At 41.6% G+C, this 22915-nt stretch overlaps 1 protein-coding gene across 1 annotated transcript; it reads left to right on the top strand.

The window, feature by feature from the left end:
• Positions 1-720: 720 nt before the first annotated feature.
• Positions 721-21340, top strand: rbm41 (RNA binding motif protein 41). The gene is made up of 7 exons (XM_039017123.1): positions 721-807; positions 5861-5977; positions 7766-7967; positions 8646-8850; positions 16851-17389; positions 17634-17781; positions 20810-21340. Exons 1-7 carry the CDS (start codon positions 800-802, stop codon positions 21073-21075), a joined length of 1485 nt encoding a protein of 494 aa, XP_038873051.1. The 5' UTR covers positions 721-799; the 3' UTR covers positions 21076-21340.
• The last annotated feature ends 1575 nt before the right edge of the window (positions 21341-22915 follow it).

Raw genomic sequence — 22915 nt, 5'->3', positions numbered from 1 at the left:
GCAGCAATTCAAGCATTGTGACACCCGTCCAATTTCGATGTCTGAACGATCTACCGCCGACTCTGTAACCGTGCAGCGCGCATGCATTTCGACCCACCACACTCACAGACGCCCTCCCGCCGACGTTCTAAACAGAACACGATCTACAAACGATATACCGCTGCCAGGCCGACGTCGGCGTGATGTAGGTGTGCTGTCTCTGGGGACATGCGAATATATTGATGAAAGTTACCTTATCCGAAATATATTTGCGCTGTTATCTTTTTATTTTTATTAACAACAAATCAATACAGAAAGTACATGAGGGAACACAAGTATATATAGATTATACACAAAGGACAATTGAGCTAGGGGGTACAATATCACATTACACAAGGACCTTAAGGGACATACATACACTTATAATTCTAACATCTTTTTTGTTAGTAGAGTATTTAATTGTCTTAAAATACAGTTCAATTTATTTTTGTAGAGTAAGAAAATGTTTTTTGTTTTGTTGTAAACTTACATTTGTGAATATGAAATTTGGCCAAAAGAATAATGAAATGAATTACATAAAATAAATTCAGCTTATTCCTATCGTTATTTGCGCGGCTATCAAAACGTCAAGGCAGGGTAAGCCTACACGAAACACAGACCTTATATGAAGTGGTTCTAACATCCACGACAGAAAAAAGATTGGTGAAGAAACATTTCCGGGTTTTACCGCTAGGTTTTATGGGTATTATGACTCCTACTGTGGTACTCAACACACCAGTATGTTGTAGTCTGCCATTAAACTTCAGAAGAACACGGAAATATGCGACGGTAAACAACATTATATGCTACGGTTATATTAATTTCAACAGTTTACTGTATGATATGCATGCATACAACCTTGTAGCCAATAACTATACGTGTCTGTCACCGAATGAATTATGTGAAGCTGGAATGCGATGTACTAAAGTTAGTTAGAGGTGATCGTTGCACTGTTATCATTGTTGGGACATCAAAGGGTCAGACTGCTGCACAACCTCTATGGAAGCTCTAGTCTAGAGCGCACGGTTGCATTTTGTTTAGGAGCATTCTCATATTCCGTGTGGTCTTTCAAAAGTGTTAGTTTAAATAGCGCATACACCCTAAACGTTTACCCCGATTCTATTGATTTCAACGTGATATCGATGAAAGTGATTCACCAAAAACAGTTGCTTTACACTTACCGCGTTGGCGACTTGAATCAAAATGCAACATTTCAAAATGTAGCTAGCTAGGCGTCTTTTACAAGTTGTCATCTAACCAGTGATGTACATATTATTCCCATATTCCGTGTGGGTTTTGAACTGTGTTAGTTTTAACTGGACGTGCTATTGATTTCAGCGTGATAATCGACATGTGTGATTTACAAAATAGTGTTGCGTTTCTTGTTCTGTTGGTGACCCCCGTTTTAAAAATGCAACATTCCAAAAATCTGCTGACACTCTTATGCAGGTTGTTCTCTAACTAGTGATGTAAAAAAAAACTCCAGTTTCCATGTGGGTGTTGAGTTGTGGTAGTTTCAACAGAGCTTGCAAAATAATTTACCTCCTAATCGATATGAGTGATTTGTTGCCACTTGTCAAAACTACAGGGTTTTTGGTGCATGTGCAGTTTATAAGATGGTAGTTAAACAATAAATAAGTATATATATATATAGTACTAGTCAAATGTTTTGACATGCCTTTTCATTCCAGGGTTTCTTATTTTTATTTTCTTCAACTATTTTCTACATTGTAGAATAATAGTGAAGACATCCAAACTATGAAATAACACATATGTAGTAACCAAAAAAGTGTTAAACAAATCAAAATGTATTTTATATTTGAGATTCTTCAAAGTATACACCCTTTGCCTTGATTTCAGCTTTGTACACTCCTGGGATTCTCTCAACCAGCTTCATAAGGTAGTTACCTGGAATGCATTTCGATTAACCTTGTTAAAAGTTAATTTGAGCCAATCAGATGTGTTGTGACAAGGCAGGGGTGGTATACAGATGGTAGCCCTATTTGGTAAAAGACCAAGTCCATATTATGGCAAGAACAGCTCAAATAAGAAAAGAGAAACGACAGTCCATCATTACTTTCAGACATGAAAGCCAGTCAATCCGGAAAATGTCAAGAACTTTGAAAGTTTCTTCAAGTGCAGTCGCAAAAACCATCAAGCGCTATGATGAAACTGGCTCTCATGAGGACCGCCACAGGAAAGGAAGACCCAGAGTTTCCTCTGCTGCAGAGGATAAGTTAGAGTTACCAGCCTCAGAAATTGCAACCCAAATAAATGCTTCAATGAGTTCAAGTAACACACATCTCAACATCAATTGTTCAGAGGAGACTGCGTTAATCAGGCCTTGTCGAATTGCTGCAAAGAAACCACTACTAAAGGACATTGCTTGGGGCAAAAAAACACGAGCAATGGACATTAGACCGGTGGAAATCTTTGGTCTGATGAGTTCAAATTTGAGATTTTTGGTTCCAACCACTGTGTCTTTGTGAGACGCAGAGTAGGTGAACGGATGATCTCCGCATTTTGAGATGGTTTTGGATGAATTGGACCACAGTGAAGGAAAAGCAGTCAACACGTGCTGTGAGGGAACTCCTCCAAGACTGTTGGAAAAGCATTCCAGGTGAAGCTGGTTTAGAGAATGCCAAGAGTGTGCAAAGCTGTCATTAAGGCAAAGGGTGGCTATTTTGAAAAATCTAAAATATTTTTAATCACATTTTGTTGTTGTTGATTTAACACTTATTTTCCTTACTACATGATTCCATATGTGTTATTTCATAGTTTTGATGTCGTCACTTTTATTGTACAATGTACAAAATAGTCACAATAATGAAAAACCTTTGAATGAGTAGGTGTTTCCAAACATTTTTGACTGGTACTGTATATACAAGTAGTGCAGAGTGTGGTGAATTGAGCCAAAGGGTTAGTTGAGCCACCCTTGTTTCTAGGAAACCATACACACAATTAAACATTTGACCAAATATTTAGGAAGAGGTGATGTCATGGAGTCTGGTGAAGAAGGAAACCACATGGGAAAAGTGGTAAGCAAGTTAGGTGAATTTGTCTTATAGGTTTCATGATGCTTATCTTTTTAAGATAATTTCTTACATCAGCTGGGGTCTCTAAGCTGCAATATGAGGTCCTAAACCTAGCATGAAAGTGCTTCCTTGTAGCTGTGTGGGCTAATATAGTGTAAATATTTGCCTTGGGGTAAGTTGAGCCAATGGCCACTATACCCCATACAAATACTGATTACATTTTGTCAGTTTAATGCATAATATGCATAGTATTTTTGCAATATGTCATGCATTATGCCCCCTGCATACAAATGTTAAACAAGCAGGGAACTATCCCCACTTGAGGTTCTTGAGACTAGTCAAAGATGTGAGAGAAGGGAAGTCCATTTGAGCTGCAGCAAGGGATAAACACATTTACTTATGACACTGAAGATGTACATTGACAAAAAAAGAACAAGTACCTGTGTGAAAGAGAGGCTATGACAGAGTAGCAGAGGCAAACAAGGTCTTATCTGATGATATGGACTCTGAGCTTGTTCAACATTAAGAATATTGCAGATCAGTTTCATGGGCTTTGTAGCCTCAAATGCAGAGAACTTCCTTACAAATTGGCACGTCAAAACAACATCCCTGACCCAGACAACTGGTCAAGAAATGGAAGGGTCAGTGATATTGAACAGAGAGATCTATAGCTGAATGTAGGTATACACAACCCCAATGAATTAATTAAACTGACCTACCAGCACAATCACCCACTGTCACAGGACACCATCACCCAATTCCCCCAAGGTAGCTCAGCTTACCCTGTCCCTGAGCTCAATTTACCCCAGACCCGGGTTTAGTTGTGCAAAGAGACCACTTTTCTGGGACAAGCTATGTATTTTGTTTACATTAATTCTGATGCACAGTATCTGGAAACTCATGTAGTTATCTTCGTTAGAAAGGATACTATATGGCCCTTGATGTAGTGATGCTGAATATACAAAGCTCAACTTAACCCAATCTCCCTTAGTATGATTAGGCCTACTTGTTGAACATGTACAGTGCCTTCAGAAACTATTAGTCCACATTTTCTTGTCACAGCCTGAATTCAAAATTGATTTAAAAAAAAAAAAAAAAAAAAAAAAAAAAAATACCAATCGTCTACAAAAAGTTACCCCATAAGGACAGTGAAAACGTGTTTGGTTTTTACATTTTAGCAAATTTATTGAAAATCAAATGGAGAAATCTAATTTACATAAGTATTCACAACACATGTTAGAATCACCTTTGGCAGCAATTACAGCTGTGAGTCTTTCTGGGTAAGTCTGTAAGAGCTTTGCATACTTGGATTGCACAATATTTGCACATGATTCTTAAAAAAATTATTCAAGCTTTGTCAAGTTGTCATTGTTAAACAGACGGTTTCAAGCCAATTTAAGTAAAAATTGTAACAAAGCCACTCCGGAACATTCAATGTCGTCTTGGTAAGCATCTCCAGTGTATATTAGGCCTTGTGTTTAAGGTTATTGTCCTGCTGAAAGGTGAATTTGTCTTCCATTGTCTGTTGGAAAGCAGACTGAGCCAGGTTTTCCTCTAGGATTTTGCCTGTGCTTAGCGCTATTCCATTTTTTTATGCCAATGACAAGCAGACCCATAACATGATGCCGCCACCACCCTGCTTGAAAATATGAAGAGTGGTACTCTGATGTCTTATGTTGGATTTGCCCCAAACATAACGCTTTGTATTCAGGACATGAAGTTCATTTCTTTGCCACATTTTTTGTAGTTTTACTTCAGTGCCTTATTTCAAACAGGATGCATGTTTAGAAATATGTTTTATTCTTTACAGGCTTCCATCTTTTCACTCTGTCGTTAAAATCACCATTGGCCTCATGGTGAAATCTCTGAGCGGTTTCCTTCCTCTCCGGCAACTGAGTTAGGAAGGCCGCCTGTATCTTTGTACTGACTGGGTCTATTGATCCACCATCCAAAGTGTAATTAATAACTTCACCATGCTCAAAGGGATATGCAATGTCTGCTTTTTTATGTTTACCAAACTACCATTTGATGCCCTTTTTTGCTAGGCATTGGAAAACCTCTCTGGTCTTTGTGGTTGATTCTGTGTTTGAAATTCACTGCTCGACTGAGGGACCTTGTAATTATGTGTGGGGTACAAAAATCATGTTAAACATGCAACTTATTATGTGACTTGTTAAGCACATTTCTACAGCTGAACTTATTTAGGCTTGCCATAACAAAGGGGTTGAATGCTTATTGACTCAAGACATTTCAGCTTTTCATTTATAATACATTTCTAAAAACATAACTCCACTTTGACATTATGGGGTATTGTGTGTAGGCCAGTGACACAAACTCAATTTAATCCATTTTAAATTCAGGCTGTAACACAACAAAATGTGGAGAAAGTCAAGGGGTGTGAATACTTTCTGAAGGCACTGTATGTGTAGATGGTACATTTTATCTTAAGGTTTTCAATATCACAAACTGTTTCTGCATATTGGTCATTGATTTTGGCACGTTAAAACTGTTTTGACATTGGGCTATTTATCAAAATGTCTTGTCAACTGGAAGCAGAGACAGCATAATTTTCAACTTAAGTTATAGGAATATAAATCAAACTTTCAACATTAATATCCAATGGTATTGTACTTAATCAGGTAAGATCTGCTGTTTAAACCAAAAACGTGCTGTGGTTTATTTAATGGGTTTGCCCAATAATCGGTTGTTAACGACAGTTGTACTGTATGTATGCTTTAATGAAAATGTGTAGAGTAAGATGTGTATGAGACCAACGTGTATACTTTTTGACCCTGTGTGTGTTACAGTATGACCCGTCATGCGTGTGAGGACGGCCCAGTCTTGGAGGAACAGGAGACAGAGGGACAGAGACAGCTCCACAGTCTCCTCCTACAGCAGTTAGACACAGACGTCAACATAGACAGGTGAGCCTCCCTACACACACACAGAATTACAATAGCATTTACCACACAGTTCAGATACAATAACCTACACTTCTACAAAATTATAATAATAATAGATTGGATATATATATATACACTTTTTTTTACACCCCCTTTCCTCCTCAATTTTCTGGTATCCAATTGGTAGTTACAGCCCTGTCCCATCGCTACAACTCCCGTACGGACTCGGGAGAGGCGAAGGTCGAGAGCCGTGCGCCCTCCGAAACACAACCCAGCCAAGCCGCACTGCTTCTTGACACAACGCCCGCTTAACCCGGAAGCCAGCCGCACCAATGTGCCAGAGGAAACACCATACACCTGGCGACCGTATCGAAACACCGTACGCCCAGCGCCCGGCCCGCCACAGGAGTCGCTAGTGCGCGATGGGACAGGACCATCCCCCCCAGCCAAACTCTCCCCTAACCCGGACGACGCTGGGCCAATTGTGCGCCGCCCCACGAGTCTCCCGGTCGCGGCCGGCTGCGACAGAGCCTTGACTCGAACCCAGAATCTGTAGTGGCACAGCTAGCACTGCGATGTAGCCTAGATTGGATTTATAGAGTTTTTCTACCAACTGAAAGCGCTTTACATAGTAAGGGGGAAACTCACCTCCTCATACTGTTTCTTTTCTTATACAGCATTACAATAGCAAGTTGCAACAGCCACATTATTTACATATTTTTATTACACCCTAGGTCAGGACTGACAATTCACTTTTCACATAGGATTTATGGTATGTTGCCTGTAAAAGACAATGAGGTAATGTTACTATGACTACCTTTCAAACCAGCCCATTTTTACCACCTTTTTGCCGTTATAAGCCTATTATACCTCCCGTACACATGCCGGTACCGGTGATGAGTGCACAGGAGTAGAGCTGTGAAGACGTGGGTAGGCGTTTATTTGAATAAATCCATTGAATATACACCATCACAAAGATCTGTTATTCGTTCGTTGAGGCAGGCCCTTAGAAAACATTATAAGACTAATACAATGTATTTTCACAAGAATAGCATATTGAGTTTGTTACTTGTCTGCACAGCCTATGAAATAAAATCAAGTTTGTTCATTAAACAGACAAGATAACCTTACATTCCCCTGCCGTAATCACAGTCAACAAACATATGTTTTATAGAAAGAATATAACAGAATAAAATATAAATTATATTTTTGCCACACAACTTCAGTGTCTCATGGGAACGTGTGGTACCGCTGTCATATAACAAAAAGTGATATTTTGAAACAGAGCCCAAAGTGACTATGTGCTTTCAAAACCGTTGTATCTGTTCTTACCGATAAAGTAAAGAAATAAAAAAAATCGGATCTGGATGAACCTCTGCAATGATTTGAAAAAGTCACTTTTTTGATCCACGTTTTAATATTTTTTTTCTATACCCTCCCTTCACTTTGTTAAGTTTAGGCGTCGGCTGTTAAATTGGCAGTATCTTAATCATGATAGCCTGCCGATAGAAAACAATAGCAATTTAGAATTTCAAAAGGATGTGAGACTTGTGTTTATATTTCACAACTTCTGCGGGCTTATGGGAGTTGCCTATACGCGATTGAGCAAAATAATAGGCCTACACTTAATTTAGGCTACATTATTGCATGTTAACCCTGAAATGATCAAGGCATGTGAACTAAATGATTAAGAATTGCTGCTCCCGAAATGAAATCTTATTATCTACTTAGAGACAGGCTCAGACCTCTCATTCAGACCACATTCAGAGAGACCATATGGACGTAGGGATCTCTCATGTGTTGTCTCAGATGTGTTGCCAAGAGGAAGTGTTTTGCCCCTGCTGCGCTGTACAAGCCGTTTGGGGAGCAGGCTGCCGGGGTGAGGAGTCTATCCCAGTTCCAGGCTCTACAGGACGGGGAGAGTGAGCTGGCCAGTCTCAGGGAGCTGGGGCTCACAGACCTGGAGGTAGAACTGTGGCTCAACAGAGACCAGCCAGAGAACACTGAGAAGGTGAATGTTATTTGTATATATCATTGCTATTATATAACAAGGGACGGTACAGTTATTGGACACCTACATCCTACATCCTGTTGGGAAAAGCAGATAATAATATCGAAGAGAATGTGATTGTTGCTTTCCAGTGTGCAAAACTGGTTGAAATGACGTCAGTACAACCAGATTGACATTATTACATTCTAACCAGTTTTGCCCACTGGTAATGCTGGAGATAATGACAATATGGTATATGTATGGTGTGGTTGTGGTTTTCAATTACACCTCCCCAGAAGGAATACAGAGCCTGTATGTAAACAAAATAAAATAATGTTTGAAAAGTGATATTTACTGATTGACCAACTGTGAGTGTTTTTTCAGACGCCAAAACCTCCTGGTGGTGTAGCCTGATATAGATATTGATTGTTTGACCTACCATGGGTCTCTGTGGTAACTCAGGCATCCATCCAAACTGTAAGAGATGAGGGATGAACTTACCTCAACTCTATTTACTTCAATACTTACTGAGAAAAGGATTCTATTATTATTCAACCTGTTATTTATATCGGTTAGTCTCATTGAGATAAAATCTCTTCACTTCAAACAACATGGTCAAGCAGGCAGGTATGGTGGGTGGTGGTTCAGGGCCATGGTGTGTTTTCTACAGGCAGCCATGTTGTGTGTTCTGCCCTACAGGGTCATGGGGTGTGTGTGGCCCCCGGGGCGCGGCAGCAGCGTCTCCTGGTGATCCAGGACAAGATGGATGCCAGGTCAGAGCTCATTTCCCGCCCACAGCGCTTCACAGCCAGCCTACCCCTGTCCCGCAGAGAGATGGAGATAGAGAAGGCCCTGTTCCAGGGCAATGACCGCCTGGGTTTCCTCACTGCACTCTATCATCAAGGTGGGATGATTCAACTAACACCAAAAATAATAGTGGGCACTTTGAATACAATGTTGTTTAACATAACTAATGAAAATGCAGAGGGGAGTTATTGTGACTGGGTTGGAACCAAAGTGTTGATAAGTGTTTGCTAGGGGACCTTATAATCTTTGGCTGCATTTTAATGTTTTCTCTTAGCTACCTCATGTAGCTAACATATTCTTGCTTCGCGTCTTCTTCTTTGATTTTGCTGCACAAACAACATGCTGATTTAAGTGTACACCATCTCTGGTATTATCTGGCTTTATAGCTAATTATGTTCGCGCTGACTCAGTACATTTATTAGCTATCGATTAGCATTACAGGCTAACAATTAGCGGCTAACAAGATTTAGGCCCAACTTGCTAAGAAAAGACAAACTAGTGTCGTGACTTTACCTTCATTAATCTGATGACTGTTATTTATTTAATCAACTAACAATGTTTGTTACCCAATTTAAATGAATCATGTAACAATTAACTCATTAGGATCTGGGGCAACACGGTAGAGGTTGTTTAGAGTTACCATCTGCTGAATTAAACTAGAAGATATATATCTATTACATCAATAAACAGTCAACTTATTAATCATACCTCATATCATATTATCATTCTGAACAGCCATAACCTTCTTGGATCTACAAACACCCCAGCCTTACTCAGGATTCAGTACTACACATTGGTTTAATTATTTATTTACTAGTTAACTAAATAATAGCACATAATAAACATACACGCTTTACATGAGACAACAGTCTCTAGTGGACTGACGAATATGGTAGCTTGTTACACTGAAAATGAAGAGGGGTGGGGGAGAGAGAGAGAGGGAAAAGGGACACTTATTTTTGACACATTTCAGAACTATTCTCACATTTATCATATGCTTTGCACACGAACGACCGCCCGTTTGGAATAAGAAGCCATGAATGTATTTACGTGTGAGTGCCTTTGTTCGCCTTTTATCTCTGTCGGAACCAGGCCTTAGGAAGGATGTGGTTTGGCCTTTCAGCTTGTAAGGCTGTGATTGTCTGAAAGGGTCCGGACCGTCTCTTCTACTGTTGTTCACTCTGGAAGATAGCCAGCCATGTTGACGGTTCCCATTGGTGATGATGGTAGGAGAATACGGTGGTTTGAGACTCATAGTAGGATGGGATGGTTTGAAGAGTAGTAGAATGGTCCTCCTTAGATTAGCTTTTCTCGATATCTGACTTTGGACAGCTAATCAGACGTACCAGTGATTGTCTGGGAGGAGAGCTTCTCGCCTACACTTCGTGTTGGTTATTCAGGGTTCAGGGGTCAGACCACTTTACACGCACAGCTGCAACCTTCAATGTTCTGGTCTAAATGAAGTTGAGGATTTCTTCACTTTGAGTTGAGGTTCAAAGTTCCAACCATTTCAAACGTGTAGCTCCCGCCTCACGTTTCTTGGTCTAATGTTAATCTCTGTTGGCAATCCTTTTATGCACCGAAGGGGATGGTTCCTTCAGTCTGACACTCTCTCTGACCTCACTGGGGGCATGGCTACTTACTGTGCAAAGGTATATGATAGCAAGTTATCTCTTATGACTCCTAAAATCACATTCCTATTTTAACAAAAATACATTTTCATATATTATGCACAACGTATTGGATGGAAACTTGACAGATAAAGGGGGTATACTTTCCAAGTTACAGTATTTCGTCCATACCATTTTTAATGCCATCACAAAATAAAAACCAATATGAAATTCGTTTTCTATAGCTCCACACTGACCCTTCCCCACATTCTTATGTTAGAAATATTGTTCCAGTATCCACTTTTGACTGTGTTAGAGATCCGGCGGGAAAAAGTCTGTTAACAAAGACCATTCCTTGGTGGATTTTACTGGACGGGAAGAAAGAGCCCCCTTCTCCTGTAATTTACAACAGGGTGTGAACTGTCAAACGGCCCAGTTCCCTCCTCCCCTCTTCTATGGGTGAGAGAAGGTCTGGTTATTGTCAATCATTGCCAAGCTGATCTGACGCATTGTGATCCTCACAGGACAGTTATGACACTAGCTGTTTGCTGATGTAAGAAACACAAACGTATAGTGTAATTATAGAACGCTAGTGGATTTATATTGAGAAACCAAGTGAAAAAAGTAGCATTGTCATCAACACTGTTGCATGTGCTGCACTGACCATGCAGACTGAACGCAAGTGTCTTGTGGTCGAGGAACGACAAATGCGCTCCTTGAGTGATGGGAAAGCGCCATTGAGAGAGCGGAGAGAGATGACTCAAGTAGCGAAGTAAACTATAAAAATGGGCGTTACATACGGCACATCACATTTAACAAACAAAACATTCAAATACCGTTATAGAAGGTCAAGCAAAAACACAAACCGGTCTGTGGATCATTACCTTTGTATTGTAAAATACGGTATACCACCCAGCCCTATGTTACGTTATGATGTGTCGGTTTGTTCACACTGCAACCTCCATAGACCAAGAAGTTAGAAAGCCGAAAGGGAGTTTGAACAAAAAAAGAGTTTTGAAGGAGTTTGAACAAGTCCTATGTGTGTTGGAAGTGTTTCACATTCCTTGCATGTTCACAAATAGAACACAATAGGAATTTGGGGCTGGTCTTGGTCTGTGCCTGGGAAACCAGTCCCTGGGGCTAAAATACTGGCTCCTGGGGATTTGAGGGAAGGAAAAAAGAGAAAAATGAACAAAGAGTAATGAGTTAAGTAGAATGTAGTGACAATATTTTCTTATCTAAGATGTTTTATGTTGGAAGACCTCGGCATCAGTGTTGTTTTGTGTATATGTTTTCTGTTGTTGTGGACTCAAGTCGGACTATTACATTGATCTCCCCCCTCCATTTGTTTTGTTCACTGCTGCTACTCGCCGTTTATTATCTATGCATAGTCACTTCACCCCTACCTACATGTAGAAATGACCTTTAGCCTGTACCCCCTCTCACTGACTCGGTACCCCCTGTATATAGCCTCGTTATTGTTATACTATTGTGTTACATTTTATAATTTTTTACTTTAGTTTATTTGGTAAATATGTTCTTAACTATTCTTGAACTGCACTGTTGGTTAAGGGCTTGTAAGTAAGCATTTCACGGTAAGGTCTACACTTGTTGTATTCGATGCATGTGGCATAAAGTTTGATTTGAGTCAAATGACTTGGACTCGAGTTTGACTCGAGTCACAAATTTGATGACTTGATATAAAATAACTTGGACTTGGAGCCTCAAGACTCGGGACTCGACTTTGACTTGAGACTGATGACTTGAAATGATCTGTCCGGGTTTTATCACTCATTTTCTGGCACAGAGTCGCCGTGGGTTACTCTCCACAGAGACCGTAGCCGCAGCATCTCCCTTGCAAAAAAAATGTGCACTCAGCCCTTTGATTGGAACGGCAAACTGTCAATCAACACAGGTCGGGTGAGCTAGTGAACAGACTGCTGATTTTTCTGTACAGATATAGAATCGGGTGCAGTGCGAACGTCAAATTGTAGGGAGAGAGGATTGCCGTAAAAAATAAATATGCAGCTCCAAAACATTTGGAGTGATCAAGAATATTACTTGTTTAGTTTGTAAGCTCACTTGCAATTGGGCATCAAGCAAAAACGACTAGCTTAGTTTTTAGGCTTACTGGTCTTTTGGTATGTCAACATTTCTTGAGATTGATAATTAACGTTTGAAACTTGCATTTGTAATTAGTTGTTCAAATGAATTATTAGCCTACAGTGGCGAAGACGCACCATCCATCTCCACTTGCGCTCTCCAAACTCCCGCCATTGGAGAGAGCTTTGTTCTCTTGTTGAAATGTTTACTGTTACTTTCACACGTTGAAATGCATATGTGGGAAATCTGTATTCCATCTAATCCCACAATAATTGTTACCGTTTCATCGTTCCGTCTCCATATCGTTTGTTGTTTCATGTTTGATACAATACGTCTTCATTTACCATGTCTTACCCTCTGAGTGGGCGCAATGTTTATTATGCACATGAACGTTCGCAAGACTCATGAGGTGGAAGTTCTGTTTGTTTAAATCAATGTATGCTTTGTTTCCTGGGTTATGGCAGAGTTCCGTGTGTCTGTATCATTCTGGTTTTGCGTAAAGGCTTGTGCGCGCCTCCGTGTGCATAGAAATAGGCTACGTGGGCTGCGCACCGCATTTTGGAGTCAGTACGTTGAATCTCTAGGTTTCTTCCTAGGTTCCGGCCTTTCTAGGGAGTTTTTCCTAGCCACCGTGCTTCTACACCTGCATTGCTTGCTGTTTGGGGTTTTAGGCTGGGTTTCTGTACAGCACTTTGTGACATCGGCTGAACTAAAAAGGGCTTTATAAATACATTTGATTGGATGTAAACAAATTTGTGTACACAATTTGAGAGAAATTAGCTTTTTGTGCATATGGAAAATTTCTGGGATCTTAAATTTCAGCTCATGAAGCATGGGACCAATACTTTACATGTTGCGTTTATATTTTTGTTCAGTATAAATAGATGTATGCTATATCTGTCACGGCCGTCGAAAGAAGTGGACCAAAGTGCAGCGTTGTGAGCGTACATTCTCTTTTATTTTAGTAAATGTCGCCAACAAGAAACGAAAAAACAACAACCGTGAAGCTTACAGGGCTCTAGTGCCACTAACAAAGATAACTACCCACAATCACAGGTGGGAAACAGGGCTGCCTAAGTATGATTCCCAATCAGAGACAACGGCTAGGAAAACTCCCTAGAAAGGCCGGAACCTAGGAAGAAACCTAGAGAGGATCCAGGCTCTGAGGGGTGGTCATTCCTCTTCTGGCTGTGCCAGGTGGAGATTATAACAGTACATGGCCAAGATGTTCAAACGTTCATAGATGACCAGCATGGTCAAATAATAATAACCACAGTGGTTTTAGAGGGTGCAACAAGTCAGCACCTCAGGAGTAAATGTCAGTTGGCTTTTCGTAGCCAATCATTCAGAGTTAGAGACAGCAGGTGCGTTAGAGAGAGCGAGTTGAAAACCGCAGGTGCGGGACAAGGTAGCACGTCCAGTGAACAGTTCAGGGTTCCATAGCCGCAGGCAGAACAGTTGAAACTGGAGCAGCCGCAGGTGACCTGGGGACAGCAAGGAGTCATCAGGCCAGGTAGTCCTGAGCAGGTCCTCAGAGAGAAAGAGAGGGAGAGAGAAAGAGAGAGTTAGCGGGAGCATACTTAAATTCATACAGGACACGGGATAAGACAGGAGAAATATTACAGATATAACAGACTTATCCTAGCCCCCCGACACAAACTATTGCAGCATAAATACTGGAGGCTGAGACAGGAGGGGTCGGGAGACACTGTGGCCCCATCCGATGATACCCCTGGACAGGGCCAACCAGGCAGGATATAACCCCACCCACTTTGTCAAAGCACAGCCCCCACACCACTAGAGGGATCTTTTCAAACCACAAACTTACTACCCTGAGACAAGGCCGAGTATATCCCACAAAGATCTCCCCCACGGCACGAACCCGAGGGGGGCGCCAACCCCAACAGGAAGATCACGTCAGTGATTCAACCCACTCAAGTGACGCACCCCTCCTAGGGACGGCATGGAAGAGCACCAGTAAGCTAGTGACTCAGCCCCTGTAATAGGGTTAGAGGCAGAACATCCCATTGGAGAGAGGGGAACCGGCCAGGCAGAGTCTGCAAGGGCAGTTTGTCGCTCCAGGTCCTTTCCGTTCACCTTCACACCCCTGCGCCAGACTACACTCAATCATAGGACCTACTGGAGAGATGAGTCTTCAGTAAAGACTTAAAGGTTGAGACCGAGTTTGCGTTTCTCACATGGGTAGGCAGGCCATTCCATAAAAATTGAGCTCTATAGGAGAAAGCCCTGCCTCCAGCTGTTTGCTTAGAAATTCTAGGGACAATAAGGAGGCCTGCGTCTTGTGACCGTAGTGTACATGTAGGTATGTACGGCAGGACCAAATCGGAAAGATAGGTAGGAGCAAGCCCATGTAATGCTTTGTAGGTTAACAGGAAAACCTTGAAATCAGCCCTAGCCTTAACAGGAAGCCAGTGTTGAGAGCCTAGCACTGGAGTAATATGATCTAATTTTTTGGTTCTAGTCAAGATTCTAGCAGCTGTGTTTAGCACTAACTGAAGTTTATTTAGTGCTTTATCCGGGTAGCCGGAAAGTAGAGCATTGCAGTAGTCTAATCTAGAACTTACAAAAGCATGGACACATTTTTCTTTATCATTTTTGGACAGAAAGTTTCTGATTTTTGCAATGTTACGTAGATGGAAAAAAGTTGTCCTTGAAACAGTCTTGATATGTTAGTCAAAAAAGAGAACAGGGTCCTTCACAGTTTTATTTGAGACAACTGTACAACCATCAAGATTAATTGTCAGATCCAACAGAAGATCTCTTTGTTTCTTGGGACCTAGAACTAGCATCTCTGTTTTGTCCGAGTTTTTAAAAAAAAATCCGCCATCCATTTCCTTATGTCAGAAACACAGGCTTGCAGGGAGGGCAATTTTGGCGGCTTTACCATGTTTCATTGAAATGTACTGCTGTGTATTGTCCGCAGAGCAGTGAAAGTTAACATTCTTTTTCCGAATTACATCACCAAGAGGTAAAATATATAGTGAAAAGAATAGTGGTCCTAAAACGAAGCCTTGAGGAACACCGAAATTTACAGTTGATTTGTCAGAGGACAAACCATTCACAAAGACAATCTGATATCTTTTCGTGTGTTTCCAATTTCTCCAAAATAATGTGGTGATCGACGGTATCAAAAGCAGCACTAAGGTCTAGGAGTACGAGGACAGATGCAGAGCCTTGGTCTGAAGCCATTAAGTAGTAATTTACCACCTTCACGAGTGCAGTCTCAGTGCTATGATGGGGTCTAAAACCAGACTGAAGCATTTCGTATACATTGTTTGTCTTCAGGAAGGCAGTGAGTTGCTGTGCAACAGCAGGATGGCTTCTTCCCTTAGCTGGAGATCCCTCTGCTCCTCTTCACCGGTGGGCAGAGCTACAGCTCTCATATGATTAACTTCTATCTATTCTACCAGGACAGCTGCTATTTCTCCACAGCCTTTCCTACAGTTGGACAGATTTTATTTGGTTTCTCAAGGGGAGCCTGTGCAGTCTTGCCTTCTACTTGTGTCCATTCCGATAGGACAGGTTAAGCATGTTACAGAGGCTATTTCTTTGGAGCTTTTGCCCGCGTATATTTAGTCAATGTACTTGTATATTTTTTGTGATATGGCGCTTTCCTTTTCACTGTTGGATCACAAGACCTGTAAATAAATGTACACCCTGAGCACGTCAACCTGCCTTCTGCTGATGTCATGCCCTTACCACTGCTACAAGGTCCCTATTTTACAATGACATGATTAAAATGTTGCTGTTGACAAAATAATGACATAAGGGCTGTCTGGTAAACTCAATAACTAGACAAAGATTTGTAGTTGAACAAGTCATTGCATGTATAGATATATTTTTCTCTTGACTTGAGATGACTTAAAAAAACTTGTGACCCAACTTGACTCACTCTTGGAATGCGCAACTTGGACTCGACTTGTCTCGTTCTACTTGGGACTCGACTTGAGACTCGGACCTTGAGACTCGCTTGTGACTCGAATAATAGTGACTTGGTCCCTCTGGTTGTTGGTGACTCATGTATTGAAAATATAAAATGAAAGAAAGGAATTGTCCTTTTGTCCATCTTCCTGTTTGTCATTGGCAATATTGAAATCAGACAGCAAGCAATTACCCTGTAACTACCTAGTAAGCTAGTAGGGCGGCAAGTAGCCTAGCACTTAAGTGCGCTTGGCCAGTAACCGAAATCCCAGAGCCGACTAGGTGAAAAATCTGATGTGCCCTTGAGCCCTAATTGCCTCTTTGGATAAGAGTGTCTGCTAAATGGCCAATATGTAAAAAAAAATATATATTTTTAAAGTAGGCTACAAGCTGTCATGGACTACTAACACTTATGTGCTCATGATTTTGGTCTTTCCCTTAGAGGAAGATACCCAAGCTGACCAGCAGGGGGCATCTTCCTCAAACCCCCTGGACTCCCTGTACAGAGATGTCCTAAGTGATAGGCGAAAACACACGTCTGTGTCTGTATCAGAGGACTCTGATCTGAAAACCACAGGACACTCATCTCCACCTCAGCCTGAACCACAAACTGACTTTGAGAAATCACAGAGCTCATGGAAAAGCACCGACCAATCACAAGTCCAGCTTGACTGTAAATCTGATCCATTGAGAAGTGGGATCAAGGACTCTGACCAATCAGCTACAATGGACACTTCTGGCCAATCACAAGATCAGGACCGACCTGTACACAAGCAATTGTCAGCTCCAAAGAAGATAAATGTAAGCCAGCCAATTGGTAGTCTGTGTAGTGCGGCAAAAGCGGGGCCTGGGGGTCCGGTGATGGTGCGGGGCGAGGTAGAGGAGGTTCCAGAGGAAGAGATTCAGCAGAACCGCGAAACAGAGGAAGGGATCCGGAGCATACCACGGTTCCACAACTACCAGCCAGGGAAACCATCAAAGGTAGAACCTTCCTCAACGTAACTTCCAACTAATTGTGTTTTAGTAACCGTGTTTCCCTGAGAGATAAGAGTATCACTCACTTGTTCTAATGACATTAACCAGACTCGGTTACGTGTCTGATATATCAGCTACTCATATTACAGACTGAAAATGAGACAAACTGTTAACTGTCTGAGTTCAGTCTCATGGCTTTGAGATCTGCCACACCACCTTGCTGTTGTCTGGTCCCTGTGGTTGTCCGTAGGTGCTGTGTGTGAAGAACCTGAGTGCCCGTGCCTCTGTGGCCCAGCTGGTGGCGCTATTCTCCAGGTTTGATTGCGACATCACCCAGCCTGTAGTCTACCGCCTACTCACTGGCAGACTGAAGGGACACGCCTTCATCACACTACCAGGTAACACTGACGTGCGCACACACACACAAACTTTATCAGATGATTTGAGTTTACTCTCACACACACACACACAAGTTCTCCCTGTAGGCTCAGATTACACGCATGCATACACTCCTCTGTCTTTAAGGTGACTGAGCTCATACACACTCATGCACTCCCTCGCTCTATCTCTAAGCAACACACCAATTCAAATGTGCTTACTATGTGTATACATTGCACGTAACACGTGCTGTAATAATTGTGTAACGTAATATAATATAGTACGGTGCATTCGGAAAGTATTCAGACCTCTTGACTTTTTCCACATTGTATTACGTTATAGCCTTATTCAAAAATTTATTAAATCTTTTTGTTTCTCATTAATCTACACACAATGCCCCATAATGACAAAGCGAATACAGTTTTTTTTTAAACAGAAATACTTTATTTACATACGTATTCAGACCCTTTGCTATGAGACTCAAAATTGAGCTCCGGTGCATCCTATTTCCATTGATCATCCTTGAGATGTTACTACAACTTGATTGGAGTCCACCTGTGGTAAATTCAATTGATTGGACATGATTTGGAAAGGCACACACCTGTCAATTTAAGGTCCCACAGTTGACAGTGTATGTCAGAGCAAAAACCAAGCCGTGAGGTCGGAGGAATTGTCCATAGAGCTCCGAGATAGGATTGTGTGGAGGCACAGTTTAGGGGAAGGGTACCAAAAAATGTATGCAGCATTGAAGGTCCCCAAGAACACAGTGTCCTCCATCGTTCTTAAATGGAGGAAGTTTGGAGCCAACAAGACTCTTCCTAGAGCTGGCCGCCCGGCAAAACTGAGCAATCGAGGGAGAAGGGCCTCGGTCAGGGAGGTGACCAAGAACCCGATGGTCACTCTGAATGAGCTCCAGGGTTCCTCTGTGGAGACAGGAGAACTTTCCAGAGGACAACCATCTCTGCAGCACTCCACCAATCAGGCCTTAATGGTAGAGTCTCTGAATTTCCTTGAGTGGCCCAGCCAGAACCCGGACTTGAACCCAAATGAACATCTCTGGAGAGACCTGAAAATAGCTGCGCAGCGATGCTACCTATCCAACATGACAGATCTTGAGAGGATCTTCAGAGAAGAATGTGAGAAACTTCCCAATTACAGGTGGGCCAAGCTTGTAGCGTCATACCCAAGAAGACTTGAGGCTGTAACCGCTGCCAAAGGTGTTTCAACAAAGTACTGAGTAAAGGGTCTGAATAATAATGTAATGTGATGTCTAAAAACCTGTTTTTGCTTTGTCATTATGGGCTATTGTGTGTAGATTGATGAGGGGAAAAAAGATTTGATCAATTTTAGAATAGGGCTGTAACGTAACAAAATGTAGAGAAAGGGAAGGGGTCGGAAAGTATTCAGAATTCACCATATACATTATATACAGTACCAGTCAAAAGTTTGGACACACTTACTCATTCCAGGGTTTTTCTTTATTTGTACTATTTTCTACCTTGTAGAATAATAGTGAAGACATCAAAACTATGAAATAGCACTTATGGAATAATTTAGTAACCAAGAAATTGTTAAACAAATCAAAATATAATTTATATTTCAGATTCTTCAAAGTAGCCACCCTTTGCCTTGATGACAGCTTTGCACACTCTTGGCATTCTCTCAACCAGCTTCATGAGGTAGTCACCTGGAATGCATTTAAATTAACAGGTGTTCCTTGTTAAAAGTTAATTTGTGGAATTTCTATCCTTCTTAATGCGTTTGAGCTTGTCACAGTTATGTTGTGACAAGGTAGGAGTGGTATACAGAAGATAGCCCTATTTGGTAAAATACGAAGTCCATATTATGGCAAGAACAGCTCAAATAAGCAAAAGTGAAGGTCAATCAATCCGGAAAATTTTAAGAAATTTGAAAGTTTCTTCAAGTGCAATCGCAAAAACCATCAAGCGCTATGATGAAACTGGCTCTCATGAGGACCGCCACAGGAAAAGAAGGCACAGTTACCTCTAATGCAGGGGATAAGTTCATTAGAGTTACCAGCCTTAGATTTCAGCCCAAATAAATGCTTCAGAGTTCAAGTAACAGACACATCTCAACATCAACTGTTCAGAGGAGACTGTGTGAATCAGGCCTTCATGGTCAAATTGCTGCAAAGAAACCACATCAATAAGGAGAAGACTCTTGCTTGGGCCAAGAAACACGAGCAATGGACATTAGACCAGTGGAAATCTGTCCTTTTGGTCTGATCAGTCTAAATTTTAGATTTTTGGTTCCAACCGCCATGTCTTTGTGAGACGCAGAGTAGGTGAACGGATGATCTCCACATGTGTGGTTCCCACAGTGAAGCACTGGAGGAGGTGTGGGGGTGCTTTGCTGGTGACACTGATTTATTTAGAATTCAAGGCACACTTAACCAGCATGGCTACCACTGTATTCTGCAGCGATACGCCATCCCATCTGGTTTTTGCTTAGTGGGACTATCATTTGTTTTATCCACAAGACAATGACCCAACACACCTCCAGGCTGTGTAAGGGTTATTTGACCAGGAAGGAGGGTGATGCAGTGCTGCATCTGATGACCTGGCCTCCACAATCACCCGACCTCAACCTAATTGAGATGGTTTGGGATGAGTTGGACTGCAGAGTGAAGGAAAAGCAGCAAAAAAGTGCTCAGCACGTGTGGGAACTCCTTCAAGACTGTTGGAAAAGCATTCCAGGTGAAGCTGGTTGAGAGAATGTCAAGCGTATGCAAAGCTGTCATCAAGGCGAAGGGTGGCTAATTTGAAGAATCTCAAATATATTTAGATTTGTTTAACACCTTTTTGTTTACTACATGTGTTATTATGTAGTTTTGACTTCTTCACTAGTATTCTACAATGTAGAAAATAGTAAAAATAAAGAAAAACCCTTCAATGAGTAGCTGTGTCCAAACTTTTGACTGGTACTGTATATTATATCGGCCAAAAATAACATCCTAATATGTAACTGTATTGATTTATTTCTTATTTTCCCCCATCACTAATATTGTAGTGTTATACCATTTTCTAGACACCGAAACGTCCCAGAGAGCCTTGGAGATGGTGAACGGGTACCGGTTGCTAGGGAAACCTTTGGTGATCGAGTTTGGCCTAGAGCGGAGGGATGAGAAGAAACCAAAAACGGAACGGGACGAGGAGAAAACGAGAGAATGTAGTGTACCATCTCTACAGACACTAAATACTACAACAGGACTTCAACACACAAATAAGAGACAAACAGACCGACCACATATGTGGTCAAAGGAGGAGAGTGACTCTTCAACGACTGAGGTTTGACATTTCTGGACCATTTGTTGTGTGAAGGTTGATAAACGTGGATTAGTGAAGTATTTTTGTCCTGGATGTTAGTGTTTTTTATGTATGATCATAGGCTGTGTTTGCAATGTGAAGTATTAAAAATCTGTTCTCTGTTGCATTTCATTCTAAGGATGGGGGGGGCATTCCTCCGGGGGTCCAGTGGGGGAAAAAATGGTCATAGTTGAGGAAAAGTTTAATGTACGTTAATAAAAAATTACTCAAGTGAAAGTCACCAAGTAAAATACTACTTGACTATTTGTGTTTAATGACTCCGCCAGATCAGCGGCAGTAGGGATGACAACACGTTATATTGATACAGTTGAAGTCAGAAGTTACATTTAAACTCAGTTTTTCAAAGTTCCTGACATTTAATACTAGTAAAAATTCCCAGTCTTAGGTCAGTTAGGATCACCACTTCATTTTAAGAATGTGAAATGTCAGAATAATAGTAGAGAATGATTTATTTCAGCTTTTATTTCTTTCATCACATTCCCAGTGGGTGAGAAGTTTACATACACTCAATTAGTATTTGGTAGCATTGCTTTTAAATTGTTTAACTTGGGTCAAACGTTTCGGGTAGCTTCCCACAATAAGTTGGGTGAATTTTGGTTGAGTTTTGAGTTTGTGACGACAAATGTTCTAACTGCTTTTGTGTGGCTCGTGAGCGGCATGGAGCAAAACCGATAACATGCACGTGTCCGCGAGAGTCTCAGCTATCCATAGATGAGTCCCAATAGTTTCTAGCTCAAACCATTCAGTCACTACGGAAGTTTTTGTGAGAAGGGTTAGGGTTAACTCCCAACACTCCAAATTTAGGGTTAGCACCCAACACTCCAACATTTTCCACACGGCCGACCCACCGTCCTGTGCATAATAACTTGTCAGCGCTATAGCCACCATTTATGTAACAATATGGTATGCCAGACGAGCGAAGAGCCCTTACGGACCTCCATAGTTTTTTTTACTATAATATGGTAAAAACTAGCAACTTGTTCCTCGTTAGTATAGTGGTGAGTATCCCAGGCTGTCACGTGGGAGACCGGGGTTCAATTCCCAGACGGGGAGGAAGGAAGGCTTATTGACATTTTACACCAAGTCCTCAAAGCAGAAAATACGTTTGAAATTCAAGCTTTCTTATATGATTTCCAGCCTGTGGGGTAATTTCTCTCTCACAAGGCATTGGTTGTTTAGTGGTAGAATTCTCGCCTGCCGCGCAGGGTGAGTCCTGGGTTCGGTTTCCGGCCAATGCAACTGCTTTTGAACATGGATTTTTGACAAGTATGCAAACCCCAGAGGCTATCTAGAAATATTTTGTCATGGTAGAGTTCTCAACTGCCTTATTAAAATAAGTGGTTAGAGATTTGAGTCAGTATGTTGGCAGCAGCCACTCAATGCTAGTGATGCCTGTTTAACAGTCTGATGGCCTTGGGTCCCAGCTTTGATGCACCTGTACTGACCTCGCCTTCTGGATGATAGCGGGGTGAACAGGCAGTGGCTCGGGTGGTTGTTGTCCTTGATGATCTTTATGGCCTTCCTGTGACATCGGGTGGTGTAGATGTCCCGGAGGGCAGGTAGACCTCACTACCCTCTGGAGAGCCTTATGGTTGTGGGCGGAGCAGTTGCCGTACCAGGCGCTGATACAGCCCGACACGATGCTCTCGATTGTGCATCTGTAAAAGTTTGTGAGTGTTTTTGGTGACAAGCAACATTTCTTCAGCCTCCTGAGGTTGAAGAGGCGCCACCTTTAGACTGTTAAACTGTTAAACTGTTAAATATCAGATTTTCCATATTGTTTATGAGTTGGCCCAGCGGCTTTGCC

This window comes from Salvelinus namaycush, chromosome 21, assembly GCF_016432855.1.
Source record: "Salvelinus namaycush isolate Seneca chromosome 21, SaNama_1.0, whole genome shotgun sequence".
Taxonomy (NCBI): domain Eukaryota; kingdom Metazoa; phylum Chordata; class Actinopteri; order Salmoniformes; family Salmonidae; genus Salvelinus; species Salvelinus namaycush.
Note: the sequence above shows the minus strand (reverse complement) of the source record. Positions and strands in the feature narration are given on the sequence as shown.

What these genes read in the sequence shown, in the direction of transcription:
- rbm41 (XM_039017123.1), top strand. An exon ending in AGCCAGAGAACACTGAGAAG is followed by an intron (nt 7,968 to 8,645) that starts GTGAATGTTATT and finishes TCTGCCCTACAG; the next exon opens with GGTCATGGGGTGTGTGTGGC. An exon ending in CACTGCACTCTATCATCAAG is followed by an intron (nt 8,851 to 16,850) that starts GTGGGATGATTC and finishes TCTTTCCCTTAG; the next exon opens with AGGAAGATACCCAAGCTGAC.